The following is a 27,770-nucleotide window of genomic DNA, read 5'->3' as shown; positions in this document are numbered from 1 at the left end:
TGCAGAGACTCCCAAGTCGGGTGGAGAACTGTGCACAAAAAAGATACGACATGCTTATCTTTTTATGTGTGGGGATCTTAAACTCCGCCTCTCATAGACTTTCCAAGCAGAAATCTGCACACTAGTGCCCTTTCTGGCTCATGCCCACTCCCCATCTACAGACCATTCGGAGTGGTGGCTGTGGTCTCCACCTCATTTGTTACTATTGTCGACTCCACCATACAGAGGCGAGGCTGTGCAGTCAAATCCTCTTTGTTCATTCCACAGACTGCAGAGGTTGAGTGCGTCCTTCACTTTTCTTCCTGTTTCATGTCCAATTCTCTCCACTTCTAAGTCTATAGATTATGCAGAATCAGTGTTGTTCACACGCCTCAACAATGCTTCATATCCATGCCTAAATCTAGCTACCGTCCTCAGGTGGGGCAGGTTGCCCACTTATAGACCACATAGCAGTTAAACCATGCAGTCCTGTCTGCGTTGACTCATTCATTCATGCTTTTGTAGATTATGCAGAGTGGGGGCTGTTCCCCCCCTTGTCCTGATTTTGACTGCCCCATGGCTAAACCACCTGAAGATGGAACTGAACCCTCCTATCCCACTAATGACTTATTCATTCCTCCATTTAAAGACTACATCGAAATGAGGCTGAGTACTCTTTTCCCAATGGCGACTGATGTACACTACTCCATGAATGGAGTGTGAGGAGGTACAGCCATGCACGCTGTCTTTTCCGTGTCCTCATGTCGACTCCTTCAATCCTAGATCCAGAGACCACAAAGAGTTGGGTTGTGCACTCCTGTGACAACAAAGACTCATACACCCCTGACATTTCTAGACCATGCAGAGTGGGGCGGGGCACACTTGTACCCGAGATGATTCCCATCCACTACTCCATCTGTAGACTATAGAAATGTGGGTCAGTGCATGTTTGTCACCTCTGGCTTCAGGCTCTGTTCTCTCTCGCTCAGGTTCACTCGAGCATACTCTATAAAGAGACCACAAGGAGGTGAGGTAGTGCAACCTTTTTCTGATTACAATCACTCCTTACTGGAGCTCCTTCTTGAATAGAGTGACTGCCTCATTTTTTTTAACGTTTGGAATAATTTCGAGCTTGACTGGAATATGAAGCCATTTGTTAGTTGATTGACACAGGATTTGGTTAAATATCGAACAGTAAATTGAGCTTAACTGCCTGTATTGTTCATGGATCAACATAAGACAGCACTCAAACTTCTAGGTTGCAAGCATATCCAAGATTTGTAAACAAGCAGACAAATTTACCATGCGATTTGATTTGTCCTTATTTGACCTCACTGAAGCGTTGTGCAGTCTGGTTATTTTTGCTCCTTTAGCGACCTCCCCCATTTCATTCTGGAAAAAAGTGTATTCCCGCTCTGAAGAATTCCCATATGCTTTGAATTCTACACAACATGCTATGGTTACCATAGGAGAACTGGGAAAAGTTTGGAATAACTATTTTCACTGACCGTGACCCCATTACGCTCCCTGTTGTACCAGCTCCCAAGCTTCATCACAGGTTCTTGTTCTCTCGGGTAAGAGAAGTATTATCTGTTTAGTTTTCTCTACGTCTCAAAGTTTTGTGAATCGTAAACATTTGATTTACTGTTAAGTGGTAAGGTGGAGAGGGGTTAGCATAGCTTCATTACCATGGACTATTCTTGTTTGTGCTGTGCAATAAAATATATGCAGAAACACTCCATTCAACATCTTCTGGTTTTTGAATTGTATTCATTTTATAAACCTGTTACTTCTTCAAGATTGGTATAAAACAGGAAAGTAATTGCTTTTTGCAATATCACCGAACACATCATTTCACTATTTTGGTGAGATACACTGATTGTTTTATTGCTTGCTTAGCTTATTTACTTTAAGCAATGTTAGATCTAGTCCAGAGACGCATGCTGTGTACGATAACTTCTGATGTCTGTACCATCTCCCCAGCCCAGTACCCTCCAAAGTCTACGCCACACACTGCGCTTACTAATACACTTCTTTATTTGTCTGCATGTAACTGCGAACTCAACATTCTAAAGCAGTCTTCACTACAATGCACTGTATTCATTACATCATAGTTCTACTGAGTCCACGAGAGCCAAAAGGGTTCCGTCGTTCAGTAGCGGCTCCTGGAGGGACTGCCGCGGGGCAGTGGGGCAGAACGGGGGAGGGGCAGGGTGGGGGGTAGTAAAATCCAGCTCACAGCCGACCGGAGTAATGTAAGTAAATGAATAAAACGAATTTCATGCACGCCCTGAAATGCATTTGGCAATGAAATTCGTTTTATTTATTTATTTAATGGAATTACTCCGGTCGGCCGGAGTTTACTACATCCACCCTGCCCCTCCCTCGCCCAACCCCACCGCCCGCGGCACTCCCTCCACGAGCCGCTACTACCGTCGTTGTTAACTCTAAGACACTACATCTCCCCCCTCTGTTAAATGAAAACTTGCCAATATATACATTTAAATCTCTTCAGTGAATCTCTTTGGCATTGTAATGGTTCAACTTGAACTTGTTGTGTGAAGGTGAGACCTGCCACCATCATGATACAAGATCTGAAGGGATGGTGAAAAGGCAGCAAGCAGCAGCATTCACTGGTGTTTCAGAATCAGTCTCTCCTTCACTATGGAGATCTGGTGAACAATGAATCAAGCACCAAAAGGGAGAAGAGTCTCTGGTAAAAGACTTCCTAGGGTGCTGGTCAGTCACCATGTGTCCTTTTGTCGACACTACTTGGAAATGTTCTGCATCAAAGGGAGCATCAGATTTTTTTCCCGTATCCGCTGTGCATGCACTCTGTCTCCTCTCTTGGAGAGGATGTTTTTGCCATGTCATCTTCGGTCAGCATATGTTTAAATTTTTTGTTTCTGTACCAAGTCCCTCATACGAGTGTCAAGGTCATCTCTTTCTCTCTGATTGGTCCACTTGGGCATCTTGGTTGTCATTGCTCTCCCGAACATCAATGTTGCTAGACTTTCGCCGGTGGTCTAGTGAGGTGTTGAACGGTAAGCTTGCAATGTAGTTTAACACAGTATATAAATTGAGCTTTTCAAGTCTAGCACGCTGCACCACTTTCTTTAGTGTAATCCTAAATCTCTCAACCAGTTCTTTGGCCTGTGGCCACAGAGGAATTTTCTTTTGATACTTTATTATCCCAGATGTTATAAGAAGTCTCTGAATTCCAGACTATTAAAAGGCAGGCCATTGTCAGATTTTAGTATACCTGGAACACCCCATGTCACAAAGATGTCATCCAGTCGCTCAATGACTTATTCTTGAGTGGTGGATGAGGGATCCTCAATTAATGGAAATCACGAGTATTTCAACGCAATCACCATCAGGTGATCTCCATTGTCAAGTGGACCAAAACAGTCAATGGCAAGTCTCTCCCAGGCATGCTTTGGGAGTTCTGACATGTTTAGGGTGTGTTGAGTAACTTTGGTAGATAGGCAGTGGCATAGATGGCAGGCCTTTAATTCCTTCTCAACTTGCTCATCTAGATGTAGAAAACAGACCAGGGCTGGACTGGCCGTAGTGGGCATCAGGGGTTTTCCCAGGAGACTGAAAGGGTGGGGGCCTGTTTTGCAGCAGTGGGGTCTGTTTTTCTGTTAATGGTGCGGTGCTGCTATATCGCCCCCCAGTAGCAAATGCAGCAATGCTTCACACTTGTACCAGCTCCCACCCCCTAGTCCCCAGAGGCTGATCGTTTGAAATTGCCTGGGCTGCTTTGGGTTCCCAGTTTGGCCCTGTACCAGACCCAATCTCGGTGAGCTCATTTTGTGGCAAAGATTTTCCTATGTTCTTTGTGGGCCTCTTCAATCATTTTCTGCTGTAAACTCTCCTGACTCAAGATTCCCGGCCCTTGCAATATAACACTCTCTTCAGTTATGGACAGTTCATCTTTGACATTTCTATATTTTTGATATTCACTGTCACTGCTGAGAGGTTTAGTGTGCTGGTTTAATGACTGATGTGTAATTATATCTATTAACTTTAGCATGTCACTATTGTGACTCATGGCAGTGATAATCTGGGCTAACAGTGGCAGCTGGTTTGTTTGATATTACGATGAAGTTGATATAAGCTTCAGCTGACTTGAATGGAGTGCCGTGACCTTAAAAAGGTACTCTGGAAAAGTGGTCATTAGGTGTCTGATCTTTTCCTGGGTAATGCACAACGTTATAACTGTACTTCTGCAGTCATAGTCCCCAACGTTCAATGGAAGGAGGCATCTTAGCCTTTGGATTACCAAATATTGTTAGTGAAGCTTGATGATCCCTCACCAACTGAAGCGTTTTTCCGTATAGGAGTACATGGGAGTGTTCACACTCCCATACCATAGCTAAACTTTCTTTCTCAGTTTGTGAGTAAGCACATTCTTGTTGGGACAAACTCCTACGTGCATATGCCACAATATGCCTTCGATCATTCGGGTGTCCACTAAGCTGTGCAAGGATAGCACCTAACCCAACTGGGATAGCATAAACGACAACCTCTGTATGAAGTTTCAGATTGAAATAAGCCATTCTCAACAGCTTGTTTGATTTTCTTAAAACTGTTCTCTAATTGATGAGATCACTGAAATGAAATATTATTTTTCATCAACTCTCTCAATGGAGCACTTTCAGTGGCAAAGTCTCATATGTATCTAGAACAGCAGCTGGTCTTTGCCAAGAAATGAACGCACCATTGAAACATATTGTGGGGGATCAGCATTTGACAGTGCTTTTACTTTAGCAGGATCTGTTGTCATACCCACATCAGAAAAGATATGGCCAAAGAATTTTAGCTTTGTCTTGTGGAATTCACATTTGCCTACATTCAAACTCAAACCTGCTTTGGCAAGTAAATTACATACTCGTGTAAGAGCTTTATCTTGTTCTTTTTGTGTAGCTCCAAAACCAATACGTCATCATTTTAATTGAACACATTCATGACAGGCTGTAAGGTATGACAAATGACATCTTGAAACAGTTCTTCAGTGGATGACATACATAAACTTGGTCTTTTGAACAGCTGTGGCCCATGGAGATTAGAGCAGTGGGGCGGTGAGGCCATGGGAAGATTTTAACAGACAACGAGGCAAAATTAAATAAGTAATTCATTTTCCCTCGTCTTCGTCTGTCAAAATCCCCCCCCCCCCCCACCCCACCCCCCACCCCACCCGGCCCCACTGCCCCACTGCTCTTACCAGCCCGGGCCGTGGCTGCTTCTGTATTGAAACAGACAAATGTGTGTAGAAAAGTTTGTAATGTACCTGCAATCTTCTTTCACAGATGGGATAGAGCGCACAAGACAGGGGGCGGATTCGTAATTATCCTTAGAGACTACTTCCCGGCCTTATGTTCCCCTACCGCCGTTCTGGGCTGTGAAGCACTACTTTTCAGTGTTGAACTCTCAAAGAAATCAGTCTTTAATAGCCTTTTACTTTATTGTCCCCGGGCCCTACAGCTACGTTTTTGCGAAATATCAGCAGCCTGTTGGAATCAAACTTCCTTAAAAATTACTTCACCGTTATCGGAGACTTCAACTACCATCTACAAAAGTTGACCGATAATGATACCGGGGATCTCACAGACACCATGTTTGGGTTTGGTCTCTCCCAAATCATTAATAGTACAACTCATTCTGCTGGTCATACGCTGGATGGAATGCTTACCAATAACCCTAACATTAAATTATTGAAGGCCTTAGACCTGTCATGGTCTGAACTCAAGGCAGGGATGTTTAAAGTTGCACTTTCCGCTGCTGGTGTAAGTTCCCCCAAGATGAGTAACACCAAATCTTTCTGTCTTTGGCAGAAAATTCAAGTTCCCGAGCTTAGGGACACTCTTTTAGCATCTGAACCACTAACCAAAGCAAATCCAGATTCTAACATTAGGGACTATGAACATTGGATTCAGTCAGCCATTGACATTCTGGCACCTATAAAAAGTAAAACTTTAAGTAGAAGTAATCCTTCCACCCCCTGGTATAACCCTGGCCTGAAAGCCTTTAAGTAGCACTGTCGGAAACAGGAGAGAATTTGGAGGAAGGAATATGGCCCACTGAAAAAGAAAATTATAAAAAATGTGTTGGCAAATATAAAGCTCTTACCCTAGCTACTAAATCTAAATTTTATATGCAAAAAATAGAGCAAGCAAAAAGCTTCTCTAGGGAACTTTACCGTACCATCACCACCTTAATCACTATCCCCACTGGCAACCCCACTCTAGTCAGTAGCGATTTCTGTAATGCTTTGGCGCATTCCTTACAAAAGAATCTTTGATAGTTTTACGATAATAAATCGCTCCACTCAGGATCCTGCCACCATAGGCTCATATTCAGATGAGGATTCTAGATCTCTGAATGAGTTCCCTAATCCCTCAGATAAAAAAATTATTCAATTGATCGTGGCCATTAACTCGGGATCCACCTTTAATCCCTGTCCTCCCTTCACTATTCAGTTGATTCCAGACATCATGGCCAAACAGCTTGTAAACATCTTTAGCAACATGTTTCAATCAGGGATCTTTCCCATAGCTTGGAAAAGGGCTTCGATATTGCCTCTTTAATCAAAATTCAACCTTGATCCCTCTGATACCAACAATTACCGTCCTATTGCAAGGCTGCCTTTTCCAGCCAAACTGGCAGAAAAAGTTATGAACGAACAGTTAACTTTTTCTATTGAGCCAGACAACCTTTTAGATGCATCTAAATTTGGGTTTTGTAGTGGACATAGCACGGAGATTGCTCTTATAGTTGCCACCGAGGAGATCCATCCCACTTTGGATAGTGGTGGAAGAGCTGCCCTGGTTTTACTTGACCTCTCTGCCGCTTTTGATACTGTCGGCCAAATTTGTGTGGTTGACTGACGAGGTGCACTGGGGGGTGAAAGGTTAGACGATTGCTCTTCTTAAATCATTCCTGACTTATAGAGTTCAATCAGTAACTCTAGACGGATACATCTCTGAATCCTAAGGTACTGGGTTCAGAAGAAACTTGTGTGAGCCTACGTTGGGGTAAAGCGGGTTTTATTTTGTAATAGGTACGCTTTCTGCGGTCAGCCAGTCTGAATATAAAATAAGGGGAATAACGGGACTCCTCTCTGGTCCTCCCAGCTTATATATTAAAGGCAGGGGTAAGTATTCTTGTGGCACAGTGGAAAATAAGGGAAAGGAGAGAGAGAGCCGCCCGATTCAACCAGTGACACACGGCAAGCGGTGAGGAGTGAAGGTGATAGGTTGGGGATGTAGACTATGTACAAATGTCGGTAAGCGGTTGGCGTCTCTACACGTCTGGCCTCTTCCGCCTCCCGACCCAACCCGCGAACCGCTCCCGTACCTGTGTCAGCCACGCTCCTCCTGGAGCGTGGCTCGGCGAAGAATGGCCCCGGTGGCCTCCTGGCTTTCCCGTCCACTCTGAGCTTTCCTCCTCTCCTCCGAGGCTAGATGTTCGTCCCTGGCGTCTCCGTTCTCCATCTCGATTCTTCCTCCCTCCGCTCTCCTCTCGCTCCTTCCAACCTCCGGTGATAGCACACACCGAGTTCGGTCGTCGTCTTCTCTTATTTGATCAAAGGCGACGATGTCCTCGCTGGGGGTGGAGTCGGCAACCAGCGAGCTCCAGTTAAAGGGACCAGCGGCTGATTCCGTGAGGTCCGGCTGGGATGAATGGAACCACTCGTCCTCTCGGGGAGAGATAAGAGGAGGGATAATATCACGGGCCTCCCACCAGTCTCTTGTCAGTCCTGTTGTTTCCCCGGGTATGTCCGCCTTGTGACATTTATGTTTTACCATGTGGTGTTCCCCATGACTCATCTATGAGTCCGTCCTTGTTTAATGTCTATGTCACCCCATTGTCAGCACTCATTAGATTGGTCGGGTTTTCATTGGTATCATACGTGAATGACACCCAGATAGTAGTGCCCCTCTCCAATCTTGATCATAATATCAACAAACCCTTTTCGTAATTGTATGTCAGCAGTGAGGGACTGGATGGGCAAGAACTGCCTCAAGCTGAATTCGGCTGAAACAGAGGTGATGCTGTTTGGTCATAATATATCCTTTTGGACCCCTTCATGTTGGCCCCAAGGTATGGGGGTTCGTCCCACCCACCTAAAATAAAGTATAGAATTTAGGAGTTCTGCTAGATAGTAGATTAGCCTATAAACTGCAGGTTAATGCAGTAGCCTCTTCTTCGTTCTTCATTTTAAAAACCTTGAAGAAAATCAGACATCTGATTCCTTATGACCTTCTGAAAACAGTAGTCACTGCTCTGGTACTCTCAAGTATTGATTATTGTAACAGTCTTTATCTTAAATTAATCTCATTCAGAAGCTGCAAACTGTACAAAGTTCAGCAGCTAGAATGCTTCATAATCTGCCAACATTTTAATCTGCTGCCTTAGCATTCAACGAACTTCAGTGGCTCCTAGTGAGAAAGCGAGCTGCTTTCAAATTACTCTGTATTATAAAGCCTTGCCTGGAACTGGTCCTGAGTAGTTTAAAAATAAGTTTAGTTGGTACACTTCCAGCAGATCCCTTCGATCCAGCTTCGGAAAAAAGTTGTTGTACCTCGGCATCCATTGACCACCTGGGGTGGTAAGGGCTTTGTGAGAAACTCCGCCATCCTTTGGATGAACTTCCTCTAGATTTAAAAATAGCACCTACCCTTTTCATCTTTAGAAAAAAAAAATAACTTGGCTCTACAGAAAATAACACTTCCAAGCTCAGGATTTTGATCACCACAGTGGTGCATATCTTCTTAATTCAGATCAGCGCCAAGACGCCTCCGGGCATAGGAGTGCTTTATAAAACTCAAAATCAAATCAAATGATAACCTTTATTTAAATCGAGGCGAGAGAAGACCTTTTATTGCCCTGGTGGCCGAAATAAAGAGTTTTTGATTTCTAAGTGTTACTGCTTCAGCAAAACAGCTATCATAAGTAGCAAATCTTTGTAACAGGAAGATGTGCTAAGAACAATCAAACAAGTCTTTTGTAAAAAAAATCTTGAAATTGTCAAACACCAGCACAACTTTTGCAACTCCTACATACTGGCCATGTTAGCTCTCAGATACCATGCAGTATCTAAATTATTTGGCTGTCACGCTCCTACAGATTTTCCTCATGCATGTGATTTTTAATTACACATGCCAGGCAAATATCTGCTTAATACGCGCTAATTGTGGTCAATAATGTAAGACGTGGGGGTGGAACCATCGATTATTAGCTTTATGAGGGATTTGCACTTGGAATGCAAGGCCAGGGTCAGATTCGGCACTAGTGGAGAATGCACTGAAGCCTTCAGTGTGGAGAGAGGGGTGAGACAGGGCTGTGTGCTGGCCCCTTTTCTGTTTTCATTCTATATAAACAGTGTGGGTGCGGCACTTGCTGCATCCTCTAAAGATCTTCCACAAGTAGGAACCCACCCTGTACTGGCCATCCTCTATGCTGACGATGCCATCCTTATGGCACGTTCTCCACTAGCCCTCCAGACCCTGCTTACAAATTTTGTTGAATATATGCAGGACCATAGACTCTTAGTTAACCAAACGAAAACATGTGTCATGAAATGTGGGGGGAGCAGTGCCATTTGTCGTGATTTAAAAATAAACTGCACCAAGATCGGTTTTACAAATACCTTCTCCTATTTGGGCATTTTATTTGATAAAGAGGGCTCATGGAACAAAGCTATTGTCAATAGGAAATTACAATTTAGTAAAGCCTGCATGGCTATTAGAGGCTTTGCTAGATGACTAGGCTCTAACCCACCAGAGATGATGATGTCGATTTACAAAGCCAAATGCCTCAGTGTAGCACTTTATGGGGCGGGCGTGTGGGGATACAAAAAAAAATGTGGTGATATCCAATTGGTTGAGAACAAGTTTTTTAGTTATCTCCTCGCTACCTCCAAAAATGCATCAGTACATGTATGTCGTGCTGAGCTTGGAGCCCCAAATCTTACAGATTTAATAATGGTTCAGCCTATTTTACTCTGGTATAAAGTATGGACCTCTGAGTACACTGATTTGAATCATGCTATAATTTGGGACTGACTTAATTCATGTTTATACCAGCGTATGCTGTGGCTTGTTTACATTCGTCGTTTCTGCCATGACCTGGGTCATCCTGATTATTTTGAGAAGCCTGAAACACTCGATCCTATCAGTAGACATTTTTTTACAAACGAAACTATGACACATCTGGAAAATCTTAGACTGATAATCGAAATTCCAAAGCCTAGTGTTTTGAAAAATCAAATGATCTTAACTACTTTTGATTTTTCATCGACTAATCGGCTTTCCGAACACAAATGATTGGTCTATAACCCTAAACAATTGTCCCTGTAATGGAGTGATGGCTCAGCATACTATGCATGTGGTCTTTTTTGTGAGTTTTACTGCCACCTAAGGAAACATTATATTTTACAGATTATTAGATCGTTACATTTTACACAATGTCGCCATGCATATTTATATTTACAATCTTTGCCTTCCTTGGAGATTTGTTGTACTACGGCATCCTTTTTATGGGCTGTCTTTCATGCCAGAAAGAATATTTCTCTAGCTCTCCCACAGTAATGGGACATAGTGTGCAATTAATGTATGGTTCTAGGATATATGATTTACGTCTCTTAAAGGAACTGAGTACTGTACATATTATTCACTTCATCTCCACATTTTTATAATCGAAATAGATTTACGCAAGTTTGGATAGGGTAGGAGTGGAGTGCATGTGGGTCCCAATCTGAGTTTTTTTGCTCTCCCTTCTTGCACTAGTTTCACTTAATCTTAGCTACCTGTGCTATAGGAAAGTTATGGTCATGTTTCTTTCTGATTTGGATGTATGATGAATTCGATGAAATATTTTTCTCAGATGCGAAAGCACTTTCTTTTATTTTTAACCTCTAATTGTTGCACACCGGTCCTTTTAATCTCTGACATATTGTGGTATTTTTTTTTCAGATTTTAAGCCTTTTTCCTTTTACTCTGTGTTTTATAGTATCTCTATGTAAATATCTTGATTTTATGCTATGAATAGTATTTTTATGCTTGTTTTGAATTGTTCAATTCTTTTATGGATGGCTAATTGCCTTCGAATAAAGTTGATTGATTGATTGATTATATATATGCAGGCATATAGTTACACAGCAGTAATCATGAGTACTCCTAAGATGCAAACCCTAACTAAATGTACCTAGCATGTATGTAGGTGTATAGCTAAGAATCCCCCTAGGAAAGAGCCAACACCAGTACCTGATGGGAGAGAATGAAGGACCCGGTCTTGGTCTCTAGTTGGACACCCTGTGAGGAATGTCAGACCACTGCGTGCTGGAGTGCCTGCGTGCAGGGACTTCAGCGTTCTGTGTCAGCATGGAAGCTTCTCCTCTGGTTTGCCCATCAAAGATGTGGTACTTATAAACCAGAAAGGTACCCTCAGGGGTTCTACCTAGATGTGCCATGGTACTGTAGGTCTGTTGTTCCAAGGATGACGATAGCGGTGACTTTTGTACAGAGTTGTTATGCAGAAGATGGCAATCCTGCTGTGATACTAAAAATCCTCATGCATAATAAATGACTAGGTAAAAGGTCAGCGCCAGAGCCGTTATGTAGAGCAACGTAGGACCAATGTAGGTAAAGGGTCATGCAGCTCCTAGGCCTATATTGGGGTACACTGGGGCTCCTAACAGTGACATGTAGTGCGAAGAGTCTCCTATATGCACAGAAGATAAGGGTTTAATGTGCCTAATTCCTTTCTAATATATTTAATCTTAGCTGATAACCGCATACCATTTATGTTCCAGCTAAGTGTGTATAGATCCTAGTTACCAGAATATGGAGTATTGCCCATTAGAAATTAATGTGTTCTTGATTGAAACTTCCTTTATTGCCCATTTTACCTTGAAGTTGCTTAGCGCTCGTGAAACACCTTAACTTGTTGACTCACACCCCACGCAGCTCCCTCCACACCTAAGCTTTTCCCTGACCCCCCCCCCCCCACTCAGCTCTCAACCACCCTTACCCATTCCTGTCCTGTTTTCCCAAAGGAAAATAGGACCTTGACATCCAGTGTAAAACCCTACACCTACACAACTGTTTGTGATCCGATTTCAGCAGAGCTGGCTATGCCTGTCCTGAGAACAAAGCTATAACCTGCCAGAGTTGTACCACTGAGTTCAAACAGATGTCTAGGAAAAAGTAGCAAGAATATTGTAACTGGAAACTTGTGTCGTCCCCCTTGTTCCCTTTTGGGTTCCCCAGCACACCAAGTTTATTTTGGTGCATGCAATTCTCAATACCTTCCATCTTTTAAGACATATCCCACAATTTACCTTTATTTATTTATTTTTGGAGTTTTATATAGTGCTTACAGACCCAAGGGGTATCAGTGCACTTTACAGCTGCATACAAGTATAGAAACGTAAACATTAGAATATAGTGCCTAGAGTACTGGAGGTCACATAGATCGCGGTCATTGACCAGATGCATAGAGATTACGCTTGAGGAGAAGTTCTTTTAGTTGTCTCTTGAAGTTCGTGCAGGAGGGGTTAGAGAGAGTTCCAGATTTTTGGGGCATTCCCTGAGAAGGAGCAGGCAAGGGCTTTTTGTTTATGTCTTTTTGGGGGTTTAAGGGGAGTGAGTTGGAGCTTCTTAGGTTTCTTGATTGTCCTGCTTTTGTGAGTTTGGCTGCGAGGTAGTCCGGTTTGCCTGTGTGTAAGGCTTTATGGGTGAGACAGCCAGTTTTGGAGGCGCAGTGTGCTTTGATGGGTAGCCATTTTAGTTCCTGTAATGCAGGGGTGATGTGGTCGTATTTCTTGGTGCCTGTGACCATTCTTGCTGCTGCTTTTAGGGTGCCTATGCTAACAAACTTGTTATGTGTTATGCTAACAAACTTGATTTTGAATTGCTTGTGTTAACTCTACAAGGCTAGAGCATCATGAGTCAATATCCTTCAGGCAATCATTTGGTATGTACATATTCTTAGACATCTTATGCATTACCACATGTGTTTTGAAGTGAGAAGTTTTTGAAGCCAGCGAGTCCTTCTTATATTTCTCCCTGTAAAGTTGAAGAAGATTGTAGATAGATGATAGGGGGGATGATCTGACGCTGAAACTTTTGCTGCTTTTACTGCCCGCATAGCCTGCCTTACCGTATCAGCGAGTAGAGGCCCAGAAGGCTGATACAGATTAGAAATATCACCACTAGGAACCAGATTTGGCTGAGATAAGAGACCAGCATCTGGCTGAAATTCTTTGTTGGTAGTCTGTTCCCTCTGAATGCCAAAGTAACTCATTCGCATTATAGCCTCCAATGTCCTTATTTTATGAACACCCACCTGAGGGCGCTATTTCCACTGACCAGACCTGTCTGCCCACATTGACTTGTGGCACCCTCTCTTTAAGCATTTTTGTTGGACTGCAAAGACCTAAACACTTGCAGTCGCTACCTGAGCACTACTTACAGCAATATCATCATCAGGCTCTAAATCATGCTCTGATCCTTACCCTGAAGTAGCGAGGCTACCAGAATCAGAGAGATGGGTTAGCAAAAAGAAAACCCTACAATGCTTCTTAAGTCTCATGATCTCCCAGTGCCATAACATTCATTTTGGGACATGATTGTATGAGTGCAGTAGAGGATATTGTAATCATTGTGAGGAAGTCCCCCTTAACCGCAGAAGCTAGGTAGGCATCAGGGTGTTCCAACTTGAATTAATTGTGATTGTTCCCAAGTTGTCCCCTGGGAAAATTAAATGCCCACAATAGCAGTAATAGTATCAGTGATGGCTACTTCTCTCGAACTATTGTAAGTAATGTCAGTAGTAGTTGCATCAGTAGAAACCCCAGACACACAGCAATTAACTGATGTTGTGGATATATGTGTGATATAGTCCACAGAATGGGCAATAGCAGAGCTAGCTAGTGCAGACCAGTGGAGCTGTATTAACATGAGACACATTTGCTTTTGCTGAAAAGCTGCTGAAAGATCATTTTGCACAGAAATCTCTTTTCCTTTTAACACAGTAAGAGATAGATTTGATTGAGTCTGTACCTATGTTGCGCTCGATGTTGATTGCGATACGGCTGTTCCCAAAACCACTACCCTGGAGGCCATAGGTGCCATAGGAGGCTCCTGGTACCCATTGCCTCCTCCATTGTAGGAGCTCAAATAGCTCCTGAAGATTCCATCTGCCGGGTAAGGTTGCTTGTGCGTCCTCTGTACTTTGGGTGCCTTTTTGGACACCCTGCTGGGAGGTGGTGATTCCAATGTAACGTCCATATCCAAGCAGGCAGCCCCTGCACCTCGTGTACAGTAGCCTGGATGTGGACGTGAGAAGACTCCTCCACCAGCTGACACCGAGGAACCAGTTAAGCAGCAGAGGTGGCGCGCCCTCCCACCCCGCTGCGAGCCTGCGACCGTAGCAAAATTAAATGATAATAAAATGGTCATTACCATTTTATTACAAAGTGCCAATGATGCCTGTCTAGCCCAAGTGTGAGGATGGGCGGCAGGAACGCCTCAGCCTAAAGTGCGCATGTCAGATTGGCCGGCTGTCTTGCGAGGTCCAGCCTAGCGTGCATATTACGGGCCTCTCCAACCTGAGCAGTGTTAGACGGGCAGATGGAGCGCAGACACAGGTCTCTGTCTCAAAAAGAACGCTGAGTTAGCCTTCTCCTTCCAATTCTGGTGCTTCACGAGAGCAGCTCCTGGATTGGTAAAGCCAGTCATCTCTGGCCTGAGACCCGGCGTTCGGATCCACGTCCTGCAGCTGCATCGAGGTAACATTGTATTATATGTTTTAATAAAATAAGGAAAAACAAACACTTGTTGAGTGATATCACTAGGTGTTAAAAATAGTAACATTTACTTTTTCCAGCCACGGCGCTCGCCTGAGCAAATGAAAGACCCCTGGGAGGCAGTTAGTGAACCCCGCAGTCAGTGCTTCATAGGTTTAAGAATTCCCAAATGTAAAAAGGGCTTTAAAGTGTGATTTTCTTGAATCCGGGCGAATAAGTCTAGTTACATCGATATTTCACCTGGGAACAACAGGCTGGGGAAAAGAGATTAATGTTCAGGTATTTAAATAATGGCCTCACAGCATGAAAGGTCCACAATGGTGTCCATCTAGGCATGGGCGATTTCAAAATGTTCGCATTTGGTGTTCTTCTTTCTAAGTTGGACTGTTTAAAATTCAAGATGCCTCGCACAATACCATGTGTTAGTTAGCACCAATGTGTCTCATGCGCCAGATTCTGGGCGGGGGGGGGGGGGGGGGGGCTCAGCTGGACAGCAGGTTTGAAACAGCAGTGTATTCTTTCACTCGGGCAATGCACTGCATGGATGAAGCGATATGTATGTAGGTGCAAGACGTGTATGTCCAACACTGCAGTGGTGCATGGCTGGGAGGTTAGATCTGTGTAACGATATGCAATGGCTAGGAGTACAATACAGCAGAGAGTAAGTCATTTGACTACATGCTTTAAAACACTGTCCTCACATAAACATACAGGCAGTAGGTGTTGTGTGCCTTTAGCCACAAACTTCTTAGGAAGGGAAGTGGGGCTGGGTGCTAACATTTCGAACAATTGGGGTGGAGGTCTCTTCAGAGTCCAAGTCAAAATTATTGGTGGGAACTTTTACGTAATATTTCATAGTGTTAGCTATTTGCATGATGTTGCTTCTGTGTTTTTTGATGTAGCGCGTTACTCCTGTACAGTGCATACTTTGAACTGAGTTGCAGCGCATGTTTATAACCAGCAACAATTAAGAGCTCTGAGGCCTAGGGCACTGCAAAATTCTCACAGTGCCTGTCATTGAGTCAAAAAGGTGTTCAGAATACATGGCCACCAGCCCTTGGCCTCCCTGCAAAGCACACAGGGCATTGGTGACGTATTCCAGTTGTATTTGTGATTCTGTGCCAATGGGTGTGATGGGGGGGTACATGGTTTTCAAAATAATGACACAGTGAAAGTAAATGAATATATGCAGTGCTCGCTCGCTACTTAGAAGTTATCCCTAACTTTTAAGCTTTATCACTTTCAAATCTCACTAGCTGCCACTGGTAAGCAGGCCCCACCAATGATACGGAGAGTCTTGAAAAACAGTATGGCCAGAGAGACGCCTACTGAGCTGAGTGCAGCCCCGTGAGGCAGGCTCAGCTTCAGGGCTCAACAGGCCAAGGAAAGCAGCATATCCCGTACAAAATGTACACCTCCTGAACTACTCTCCTCTCCTAAACGTTTCTATGATTTTCTAACATCAGTCTGTAATCCATGATGCAGTGAGAGAGTCCTCGGAGCTGGTGCACAGAAAAGTCAGTTCAACGCGGACTTTTTTTGTGCTGCACATTCGGAAGTGGTTTAATGCGCATTCAGAAAAGAAAACTGCTGATTAAAAAATACAGATTATTGTAGAGGTCTTATCTCATCCAGTGCTTAATTTGTAAATAAATAAGTACCAGGGCTCTCGTTAGGAGGCCACTGCAGCTTGCACCACACAATCCCCCTGCCATGCTGCCAATGATAGTAACAACACAACTTTTAACCATCACACTCCTACAAGTGTGACAATTCTGAGTGTTCCAGACCCCAGAGTTATATGATTGGCTTGGGAGGCAGGTAATAGTCATTTTTTATGTATTTTGAATTAATATTTGACTGTTGTTGTGGTCATCTCCAAATTAGCCGGACAGCGCCACCTTGTGGTAAACTGTCACAAGTGCTGGTGTTGACAATTAAGTGCCGGTGCCCAGCTTCAAAAACCATCGGCTCAAATGAAGCACTGATCTCATCATATTGCCTAAAATATAGAATTATGAAAAAGCAGTATGATACTCAATCATAAGAAGGAATTAAGAGACTTTTCATTACACAAGAGTTAGTTTACAGAGTTCTCGTGTTGTTAACTTTCACCTGGGTTTCAGAGTTTCCTACTATAATGTCCCTTACTTAAAATTGCATTTTTTACGCAATTGAACTCATACATAGGATAAAAGATGCCCAACGTGCCCTAAATAACAAAATAGCTGCTGTTCAGTCTCTCTTTTTTATCTCCATTTTTCTAGATATGTAGTTGGGAGATTAATGAACATTGTTTGGTATGCGCATTTCCTCAAAGGTAGGAACACTCATGAGGTCTTGGTATGCCAAAATTATGTGTGCATACACAATGACGACACTTGGGAGTGAAGGAGCCGGATGAACATGCTCTAGATCTGTTCTAGAGCCTCGAGTCAATGGTACCTTTTCTCAGCATGAGAGCGTAGGGGGAGAGTAATCAGTAATGATATCAATCAATTCAGTTGTGGTTCTCTAGGGCCATTAAGAATCACAGACTACCGAATAACATTAGTTACTTTATTACAAAGCCAAAAACGACTGTATATACAGACACCTCAAGTTGAGGGTATAGAAATATATTGGGAACAATACAAAGGCAAATCTACGAAAGTAAAGGCGGTGCAGCATACACAAGACAATTAATTAAAGAATCAGTATATTTAAGATTAAGAGACACGAGAATCCAGGTTCCCCTGCTTCAAAGGTTTATGAAAATACTAGCACTAACATGACATCCCTAGTTAAGCACTTTGTGGGACAGGATCAGTTAAGGTGTCAGCGTGTGGAGTCTTCCTTAGGAGTCTCTCCACTTCTAACAGGTCAAGTAGCATGAACCTACTGAGACAGAGCTCGTTCTACGATGCTCTCTCTCCAAAGGGCAGAGAAAAAGTGGACTCTTTCCCTACTTACAATACTCCCAATATCTCCGGTATCTTCCCAGGATGCATTATAGGTCACGCCATCTGATCAGGCCACATTTGTATAGCTAGTTTTCCATGAGATGATGATTTAGCATGATGACCTTGATTCCCAGGTCCTCTCTGGTGAGAAAGCACAGCAGTTCTCCTTATCAGCGTTAGCTCCCAATGTATCCTCTTCTCTCCCTGCCTAACTCCTGAAACAGACATTATTCTAACTAACAAGGCGCTTCTTTCATCTGCAACAAAAACGTGACAAAGAACAGAATCTAACATGCACATGGAATTCAAGTATTATTTATTTTTTTAACATTTTTGTTGAATATAAGACTCGCAATATTGGCATTTGCTGGCACCTACATATGATCACAGTTTCCATCATATTCCGTCGTTAACGCAAGTACATCGTACATCTGGCATACATTGTATAATTTATACTGAATAAACAACTTCTCCATCACTTATCATCGTCTGAGACCGGACCCAGTGTCGGAGGGGTGCAGATACCTCCTTTAAAGTTATTCCATTCACCCCACATTCTCTCCCATTTTTTAGGACATCCTCTGTGAACATAGGTGGCTTTTTTGGCCGCCATGAGCATATCCATATCCCTACACCAGTCTTCAAGGAGTGGGGTAACAGCCTCCCCCCAATGCTTGGCCACATTTCGCTTTGCTATCGTCATACCAAGGGTTGGCCAGGCTTGGTCTATGTGATTCATGTCTGTTGGTTTCCAGATGTTCAGGAGACATCGTTTAGGCTCAGGCGGAACAAGACTGGCACTAACCTCGGTGATGGTGTTCATTACTGCCGTCCAGTACAGTTTAATTGTAGGTAATTCCCAGAGTGTGTGGTAAAGGTGCCTATGTCACCGCATTGGCGCAGGCAGTACTGATCAGTGATTTTACCTATCTTGCATAATGTCACTCTAGTAAAGTAAGTCCTGTGAAGCACTTTGAATTGTACAAGGCGCAGCCTAGAGGAAGCGCTACTACCCTTGTTGATTCTATCGCCTCCTGCCAGTCTGTGTCATCCGTTCGCCCACTTCAACCTGCCATTGTACCCGCAACTTTTGCAGAGGGTCTGGCTGATTGTTCACAATCTTCTGGTATGTGAGGGAGATCACTCTCTTGTCCAAGTGATCTGTCAGATGTCTGTCCTCTAATGGGGAGGCTTCAGGAAGGATCATGTCTAATGGGATGACCACCTCCAATGCATGTTTAATCTGTATGTAGCGAAACAATTCAGTGGGGGTCATTTCGTATTTTTCTTGTAAGTGGGCAAAGGCGACAATTTTTCCTCCTTTCCAGAGGTCGCCTAGTCGAGAAATCCCTATTGCATCCCATTTTGGAACCCCTTACTCTTGCTCAGAGTGCCACGTTTGCCTGTGGTCCATAGCGGAGTTTGTTGCGTCAATTTGTCTGTCCAGCCCAGGTATCATGTTACTGCATGCCATACGTGGACAGTGTGCGCAGTAGGTCCTAGTAAGACTAATTTTTGATTTTATTATAGGGCACCCGATTGAATCCTCCAGCACCCATGGTATGCCTACCCATTCGGTTCGCAGGGTTGGTGTTTGGCGAATGGACTAATTGATTAATCGCTGCTAATTGACCGCCCCAGTAGTATGTGTGGACATTTGGAAGTGCAATACCGCTGTCATACCAGCTTCTGACCAGTTTTGATGCGGCGATCCTGGTGGGTTTCCCATCCCATAGGAGATTGTTGACCTCTGAATCTATTGCTTTAAAATAGGACGCAGGAACAGGAAAGGGAGTGTTATGGAGGGCATAGAGAAACCTGCGGAGTGCCATCATTTTAAAAAGTGCTGCCTTACCCCGGAGGGTAAGCGGCAGTAATTTCCAGTGTTTGGCGTCTCATCGCAGTCTCTGCAGTGGTCCCTGGAGGTTTCTCGCCAGGAAGTCGTCTGGGTCAGATGTGACATGACTCCCTAAGTATTTGAAGCTGTCCCTGACCACTTTTACTGTACAACCTATTGGTAATACTGGGGGAGGCCCATGTAGAATATACAGTATGGACTTTCCCCAGTTGAACCCGGAAACTGTCCCGTATACTTCGCAGATGTTTAGGAGTCTATGGAGGTAGCATTTGGGGGATGCTATATACACCAAAATGTTTTTCGCGTAGAGGGATATGCAGTATTCCCAGCCCTCCACCCAGCGAAGTCCACGGATAATTGGGTCTCTTCTTATCCAGGGTGCTAAAGATTATAGGACCAAGGAAAAAAGGAGTGGCGACAGAGGGCAGCCCTGCCTCGTTCTGCGTCTCAGGGAGAATTCACGTGAGATATATCCGTTAGCTACAACATGTGTGAGCGGGTTAGTGTATAGTAATCGAACCCATGAGCAGAATTTGGGCCCGAACCCCGAATGTTTAAGGACCACAAAGAGAAAAGGTCATTCGACCGAGTCGAAAGCCATACTTGTGTCAAGGGACAATATGGCGGCTTCCTCCTGTATGGTGTGCTTACGGCTTAGGACGTTATGTAGGTGTCTAAGATTTAGGGCTGATTGATCAGGGTGGACTAATTTGGAAAGGTGCGGGGTCAGTCGGAGAACCCACGTTATGGCCAGTATCTTGGCTTCAGCGTTGAGCAAAGAGATGGGTCGATAGGAGGTGCTTTCAGAGGGGGGTTTGCCTGGTTTGTGGATGGCTACTATGGTGGCTATACGTTGGTCGATGGGGAGCTCCCCTTGATCAAGGCTCGGCTCATACATCTCTAATAGTTTGGGGTCCAGTTTAACACCTGTTCGCTTGTAGAGTTCTATTGGTATGCCATTGGGACCTAGAGCTTTCGCCGACTGTATCTTGTTTATGGCTAGCATTAATTAGTTTGCTGTCAAGTCAGCTTCCAGTAACTGGGTCTCTTCCTTTGTGAGTGTTGTTAAGTGTATGTCTCTTAGGAATGCTATCTCATCTTGCACTCCAATCGTAGGAGTGTAAACGCGCTCAAAGAGGGTCGCTAATGCGACCACTATCTCTTGCGGTTCTGTCGCGGTGTTGCCGTCTTCGAGTCGGAGCTCTGTCACCCACCTGTCTGCCCATGCTCATTTGTCTAGCCAGGCGAGAAGCTTGCCGGCCTTGTCCCCAATTTCATAGACCCTGTGTCGAACTGCTGTGAGTCGGGTTCTAGCGCCTGCCCATAAGTATTCTTTGTATTCTTGCTGTTTTGCGCGACGCTTATGTGTGTTAGCATCAGATGGGTCTTGAGCATGCAGTGTCTCTAAATGGTGCACCTCCTGTTCCAGGGCCTCTACCACTTTTTTTGTTCTTTGTTTGTGACCTGAGATCAGGGATATGGCTTGTCCTCGTAAGACCAGTTTATATGCTTCCCAAAGTATCAGTGGGAGGACACTGACGATTCGTTTTCTGCAAAATAGTGCTTTGTAGTGGTAAGTAAACTTTCCGGATCTTGGGGTTATGCATATAGCCTGGATATATTGGGTACATGCGACATCGTGTCTGAATCTGTATGGTGTATTCCGCCTAGACAGGGGAGTGATTGGATATACCTCTGGGTAGATGCGATATTTCCCTGAACCTGCCCACACTATCTGTGGTGTGAGTATGTAATCTATGCAAGAGAGACTATTATGAGCCCCAGAGTGATAGGTAAATTGACGTGTCTGCGGGAATTTCAAGTGCCAAGTGTCTATCAGGCCAAAGGCGTCTAGGAAGTCAGCGAAGCTGGAGCGTGTGCGGTGCTGTGGTCTAGGAGGCTTTCGGTCTAGAGTATCATCCAGTGTTGCGTTAAGGTCGCCACCAATTATCAGTTCTCCTTCTGGCAGTGTGAGTAGAAATGTACCCAGTGCCGGAAAGGCCAGTGAATGGAGTGTGAGGGGGATATAGACCGTCACTAAGTTAATTGTGCTTCCCTCCCATTGGCAGGAAAGCGCTGCAAATCGGCCTTGATTGTCCGTGAAGGTGCGGCAGATAATCAGTGGGAATTGCTTTTTAATCAGGATTCCAAACCCCCGAGAACCCGAAGTGAATTCGGATTGTACCGCTAATTTAAAACACCATCGGTCTAGAGCCTTACATGTGGATCCCACCAGGTGCGTTTCTTGGAGCATTGCTACTGCTGGTGCCCTACGTTTGAGATATTGCAGCACTAGTCCTCTCTTCAACTTATCTCTCAAGCCATTGAGATTCCAGGAGATGAGAGATAATGATGGTACATGTGTGTGGTGCATCAGAGGAATATCAGGGGTCATGGGTGTAGATGTTAGTGTCATTTGAGCCAGGTCTGCGAGATGTCGAAACCAAGGAAACCCATGGAAACCATACATAGACATTTGCAAGTCTCGGTGAAGATCGAATTAAACAATGATAAACAATGTAATAAACCATTAACAAACCCTGTATCTGGTCTCGCCCCCCTCCCTGCCTCCGCCACGACGGTCTTAAAACATCCCGTCTCCCCAACAATGCAGAGTGCTTATGTCCCATTCCCCGTTACCTTTGTAGGGGGGTTAGTCTCTCCATCAGTCCCCCCAGAATATCTCTGCGACAGTAATATATGACAGTAAAAAATTATGAAAGTTGCATAGATGAGTAAGCGTACATTGGTATTATTCGTTAACATGGAGTATCAATCAATCAGCTAACGGTAGTCCCAAAAGAGAATTTTCCGTCATTTAGGCGAGCCGTTGACCAAAGAGGCTCCTCCGTCCATTCGATGGGGAAGTCTGTTTTTTCCCTGGTTCCAATCTCTGGAGGAATCGATGCCCTTTTCAGCATCTTTCCATTGATTCTGCCTGAGATGCAGCTGCATCTTCTGTCTCAGGTTGTGTCCTTGCATTCGGAAGTTGGCGCAATTTGTTATTTGCCTTCCCTGCGTTTGTGACTGTACGCCATCCTTCAAGCCATTCATGGGCTGCTGTCGGTGTGGTAAAAAACCATGCTTTCCCCTCCGCCTCGACTCGCAACCTTGCCGGGAATAGCATGGAGTATTTCAATTCTCTATTTCTCAATTCTTTTTTGACTTCAAGAAAGCTGTCGTTGCTTGATCACTGCAGCTGTATAGTCAGGGAAGAAAGTAATCGTACTGTTCTCAAAACACACATGTGGGGCCACTCTCGCTGTTTGTACAATAAGGTCACAATCTCGGAAATTAAAAATGCAGACGAGGATCAGCCTAGGCGGTGCACCCGGATTGGGTCTGCCGCCAGGGAGGCGATGTGCTCTCTCCACCAAGAAGTAGTGTGATAGGCCTTTAGGCTCTATATATTGTTTGATTAAATCTTCCACAAATAAGTCCATTGCTGATCTCCCCACCCCCTCCGGCACACCAATTATTCGAACGTTGTTGCGCCCTCATGCCTTCATAGTCATCCAATTTAACAGCCATTGCCATACCTTTGGCTTCGAGGTGATGCAATTGACGTTGAAGTTCCTTGGTCTCATCGCGCAGGGTGCCTGTGGCGGTTTCGACATCTGTGACACTTGCGCTCATGTTCTGAAAGTCGGCTCTGAGCAGGGAGAGTTCCACTGATATTGCGCCAATCTGGGAGTCCAGAGCTGTATGTACCCTATTCAGGATGGTAAGTATGTCCTGCAGTGTGACCTTTGACCCCTCCCCGAGGCTGTGTGCAACGTTGTAGCGGTCGATTGGTCTATAGTTTTCTGCTGGGTTTTAGTGTAGGCGTATTTGTCTAACTTATTCTGTTGCGAGACGCGTTGTCCCCGGTCCCCCATCATTGTTTGTCTAGTTTGCATTCCGCAGTGGTTAACCACATGGGCGGTAGTACTCACCGCTGCCTGCCTAGGCAATACACTGTCACCTGCGGCCTTTCGGGTTTCCTACCGCGGGGTGGGTTCACCGCTGTACCAGGTGTCCGTCTGGTGGCCAGTGGAGTGGCGTATTAGGGCTTCTTGACATCGCCCCTGCGCTTATTAGGCCTGTGTCTTTTCACGATTGTGGTGAGGAAGGGGGGGCTGGAAGTCTCTTTCTGTCGCCTGTAATGCGCAGGAAGTTTGAGTCTCAAACCGCAGATTCCCAACACGTGCTGCCCGTGATCAGTGCTGTGCTGCTGATTATTACCCCTGCACTGCCATCTGTGTGGAATTGGGCTGGAGAACGTGCAGTCTGAATTACTGTGGAATCTCACCACGTCACTGCACTGTCGGTTGTGCGCTGAGATGGGTGCGGTGTTTACTGGATCTATGGCCATCAGGGGGAAGGGGGGGTTGATCCACCACGCAGCTCTACATGCCCCGTATCAGCCGTACAGGCAAAGTGGCTTCCCTTACTTGCGCTCCTCTTTAGCGCGGTGCCGTCACCTTGGGTCTTCCGGGCGCCCTATTAGACGGGGTCAGCCAGTCCGCTAGGGAAGACCATCGGTCACCGCAAGTAAACTCCTTGTGTCTGCCCGGGGGTGTCCGGGAGCCGCAGCCGGCGCCCTGTGCCAATGGTGGAGCTCCCAGGTTAGGCATGCCCACTACTACGGGTCCGTGGCGCACTCGAGGTCCCGGCTTGTCCTCCGAGTGTGGGCTGCAGACACCACTCACGATGCCGTTGCTGCTGCGATGGTACATTTTCCGTTGTGGGCTGCTTATCGGGTGCCCGGGGCTCTCCGATACTTGTTTCACCGCTTACCAACAGCAGAGGAGGACGGATAAGTAGCAGAATCTTCGGAGACGTCTTAGGGAGTCCGGAGCTACTTTAGGTGGCGGCCATTTTGTTCGGCTGCTAGCCACGCCCCCAGCTATTATTTTCTAATGCGAGAGCTTCAGGGGAAAATGCATTTCAGGCCTACAATATTCAGCTAACATAAGAGAAATGAACATAAACTTTATGATGTTCTATAGAAATTGAGATATATACAATTAACGTTTTCATCTACGTATAAAGTGACATGATTAATAAACACATTTAATAATAAAACGATTGTCAGTCGCACAACATGAGTGCTTTCTGTTAGTGTTCTCGCCTTTTTACATTTGATTTTCTACAGAATTCTTCATATATTTTATATTTTGGCCTGCACACATCACATTCATATTATTGCATAACACTCAGGTTAACACGACAAAAGATTATATGCGGATGCAGTCTACGTGTGTGATTATAGTGCATCCCTACAATGAAAAATGGATTTTGTGCTAAATCCGGAGTGTGCCATGTTAAATTCAATGTGAAAAGGAGGATTTTCGCACTAAAGTCCAGTGGTTAAGGCCCACATTTTCTTTCGCTTTTGAGAGAAATACAAAGGGGTGTGAAAATAAACTTTTCAACTTCATACATTGCTAATAAAAAGTTAGTAAAATATCATAGGTTTGCTCTGCACTGTACCCGAAGAGGAAGTATGCAGTTCATTGGTTTTGAATCACTCAGGAAAACAATATGTATTTATATAAATTCTGTGAACAGGTTGAAATCTGGCAGCAGGCATGAAAAAGACATTACATTATTCGTGAAGCGACTAGTCTTAAATTTACAATGTTCACCATTAGGTCTATGAAGTACTACAAGTTGCATAACCTGAATCAAGATCTCCTTGGAAGCCTAAAAGCCTCATTACATTTGAAGTCAAAATTGTGAGACGGTATGTGAGACCAGCAGGCTGCACACTTCCTTTTGGGTGCTAAGCAAGGTTGCACTGCTCAACTTCTGTATTCATGTCCAAAGGTGTATCTTCTTCATTTACCAATGCTCTCTGTGTCCCTCCTTGTTCCAGTATGCATCCCTGTGGAAGATTGTAAGATGGATGTCCCTGCTGCTAAAGACAAGGACTCTCCAAAGGAAGAGAAGGTTGAGGCGGATGTGAGACAAGATGAGAATGAGGCCCAGCATGGAGCCAAGACTGAGGAAAGTGGAGTCCAACAGAAAGGGATACTGGAGGAGGATGAGGACCAGAAAGATGTGGAGAATGGCGTCCAGCACGACCTGATAGCAGACAAAGCTGAGGGTCATCAGCAGGAGGATCTGTCGGAGGACTTCAAGGCACAGATGGAAGTGAAACAAGAAGAAGAAGAGAACCTGCCAGAAGTGATTTCCGAAGAAAGCAAGGTGCAGCAAGAAGAGAAAGGGGAAAGTGAAGATCAACAGGACGTCAAATCAGAAGAATGTAAAGCACAGCAGGATCAGATGCCAAAGGACAGTAAGGCCCAGGAAGAAGTGACACCAGACGAGGCCTGTGCTCAGCACGCAGTAAGGCAAGAGGGCACTATTGAGAAACAAGACACGATGACAGAGGAGAGTAAAGAGGGGAATGAGGTGCTTGATGAAGGTGATAGCCATCAGGACGTGATGCCACGAGAAAGTAATGATCAGCAAGAAGAGACACTGGGGGGCTGCAAGGGTGAAGCAGAAATAGCAGAAGAGGAAGGCAGCACACAGCCTAAAGCGGTGCCTGAGGAGAACAAGGTACAGAAGGAAACAACAGAGGTGAGCAAGGTCGAGCAGGAAGTGGAGCAATTGAGGAGTAAGGGCCAACCAGACATAGTGATATCTGAAGGTGAGGACCAGCAGAAACTGATACCAGAGGAGGATAAGGTCCAGCATGAAGCATTGTCAGAAGAAAGCATGACGTGCCAGCAGGACATGATGTCCGGAGAGTATAAGATCCAGCAAGTGGTGATGTGCGAGGAGAGTAAGGCACAGCAGAATATGGTGTTAGAAGATGTAGAAGGCTGCCAGGTAGTAGTAGAAGAGGAAAATATCACTCAAGAAGACCTGATGACAGCCCAGCACAAGTTATTGTCAAGGGGAGGTGAGGGCCAGCAGCAAGAAATGCCAGTGGAGGGTAGGGCTCAGCAGGATGTTATGCCAGCACAAGTCACGAGCAAGCAGGACAAGATTTCAGCAGAGAATATGATCCAAAGCAAAGTTATGCTAGCAGAGAATAGTATACAGCAGGAAGTGGTAACAGAGGCAGGCAAGGGCAGAGAGGAAGTGCTGCCAGTGAAGGGAAAGGGCCATCAGGAAATGGTGTCAGAGGAAAACAAGAACCAACTAAAAATGATGCTTGAAGAAAGTCTTGCCAAGAAGGATGCTGTAGAAGAGGAAGGCACGGGCAAACAGGAAGCAATACCAGAGGAGAGTAAGAGCCAACTGGAAATGACAGTAGAGGCGACTTTGTTCCATCAGGAAACTCTGCCAGAGGAATGCAGGGTTAACAACAAAGAAGAGCCAGAAGAGGCCTTGATCCATCAGGAAGTAATTCCGGAGGAAGGCACTCTTCAGCAGGAAATGATGCCGGATGAGAAAACAGCCCAGTCTGATACTCGCCCCAGCCCTCCAATGGAGAAGACAGGTAGGAGTAGAAGAAGATAGTATGGTGAATGGTTCTGGAATCAACGAGGCACTAGTAAACACACATATGGCTAGATAGCAGAGGTTATCATGTTTCAATAAATATAAGTGCAAAAAGATGAATAGATGGACAGAATGCAGAACAATGTCATACATTCACCCCAGTACAGATATCTGGGTCTAAATCCATCGTTTTTTTGCTCCCCATACGATTCCAGTTTGAACCCAGCCATATGCAAATCAGTCTTGACCCTTTGCCCAATGGGAACAGTCCAGCCCAAACTGCCAGGCAAGGTCCTCCCTGGACTGGAAACAAGCATCCTCGCAGGGTCCAAACTGGGGTGGCGTAGTGAGCAGAAGAACGATGGATTTAACCCAGATTTTTTGACTGGGGGTGAATGTATGATTCATTCAGCATTCCGTCCATCATTTGTTTGCGTATCACTAAATATGAGGGCATGACAACAAATTAGTTCATGTGGATTCAGACCTTCCAAGTCTTGCCATGGCCTCACATACTATCCTAAAACAATTAATTCATTATTTGTGTCCGTTACGTGTCAGTTACAGCCTTTCTCCGATATGGTACAAGAGTGGAAAACACAAGGCCAACTCCTTTACTAAGGGAGCCAGCCAGGGTTGCTTTCTAGCCTCACAGCTTTGTCATATTGTAATATATGATCTTCATGACTACATGGAAAAGTATAATGTGGATTGCCTGAATGATAATCGGGTA

The 27,770-nt window shown here is 44.8% G+C and overlaps 1 protein-coding gene across 1 annotated transcript in view; it reads left to right on the top strand.

Moving 5' to 3' along the window:
* CNGB1 (cyclic nucleotide gated channel subunit beta 1) overlaps positions 1–27,770 on the top strand; it is a 958,531-nt gene that overhangs the window by 239,584 nt on the left and 691,177 nt on the right. Inside the window, exon 16 of the mRNA XM_085637063.1 lies at positions 25,458–27,035. Coding sequence (XP_085493189.1) covers positions 25,458–27,035 — 1,578 coding nt within the window. The remainder of the gene's footprint in view (positions 1–25,457; positions 27,036–27,770) is intronic.

This window comes from Triturus cristatus, chromosome 12 (genome assembly GCF_964204655.1).
Source record: "Triturus cristatus chromosome 12, aTriCri1.1, whole genome shotgun sequence".
Lineage (NCBI taxonomy): Eukaryota > Metazoa > Chordata > Amphibia > Caudata > Salamandridae > Triturus > Triturus cristatus.
Note: the sequence above shows the minus strand (reverse complement) of the source record. Positions and strands in the feature narration are given on the sequence as shown.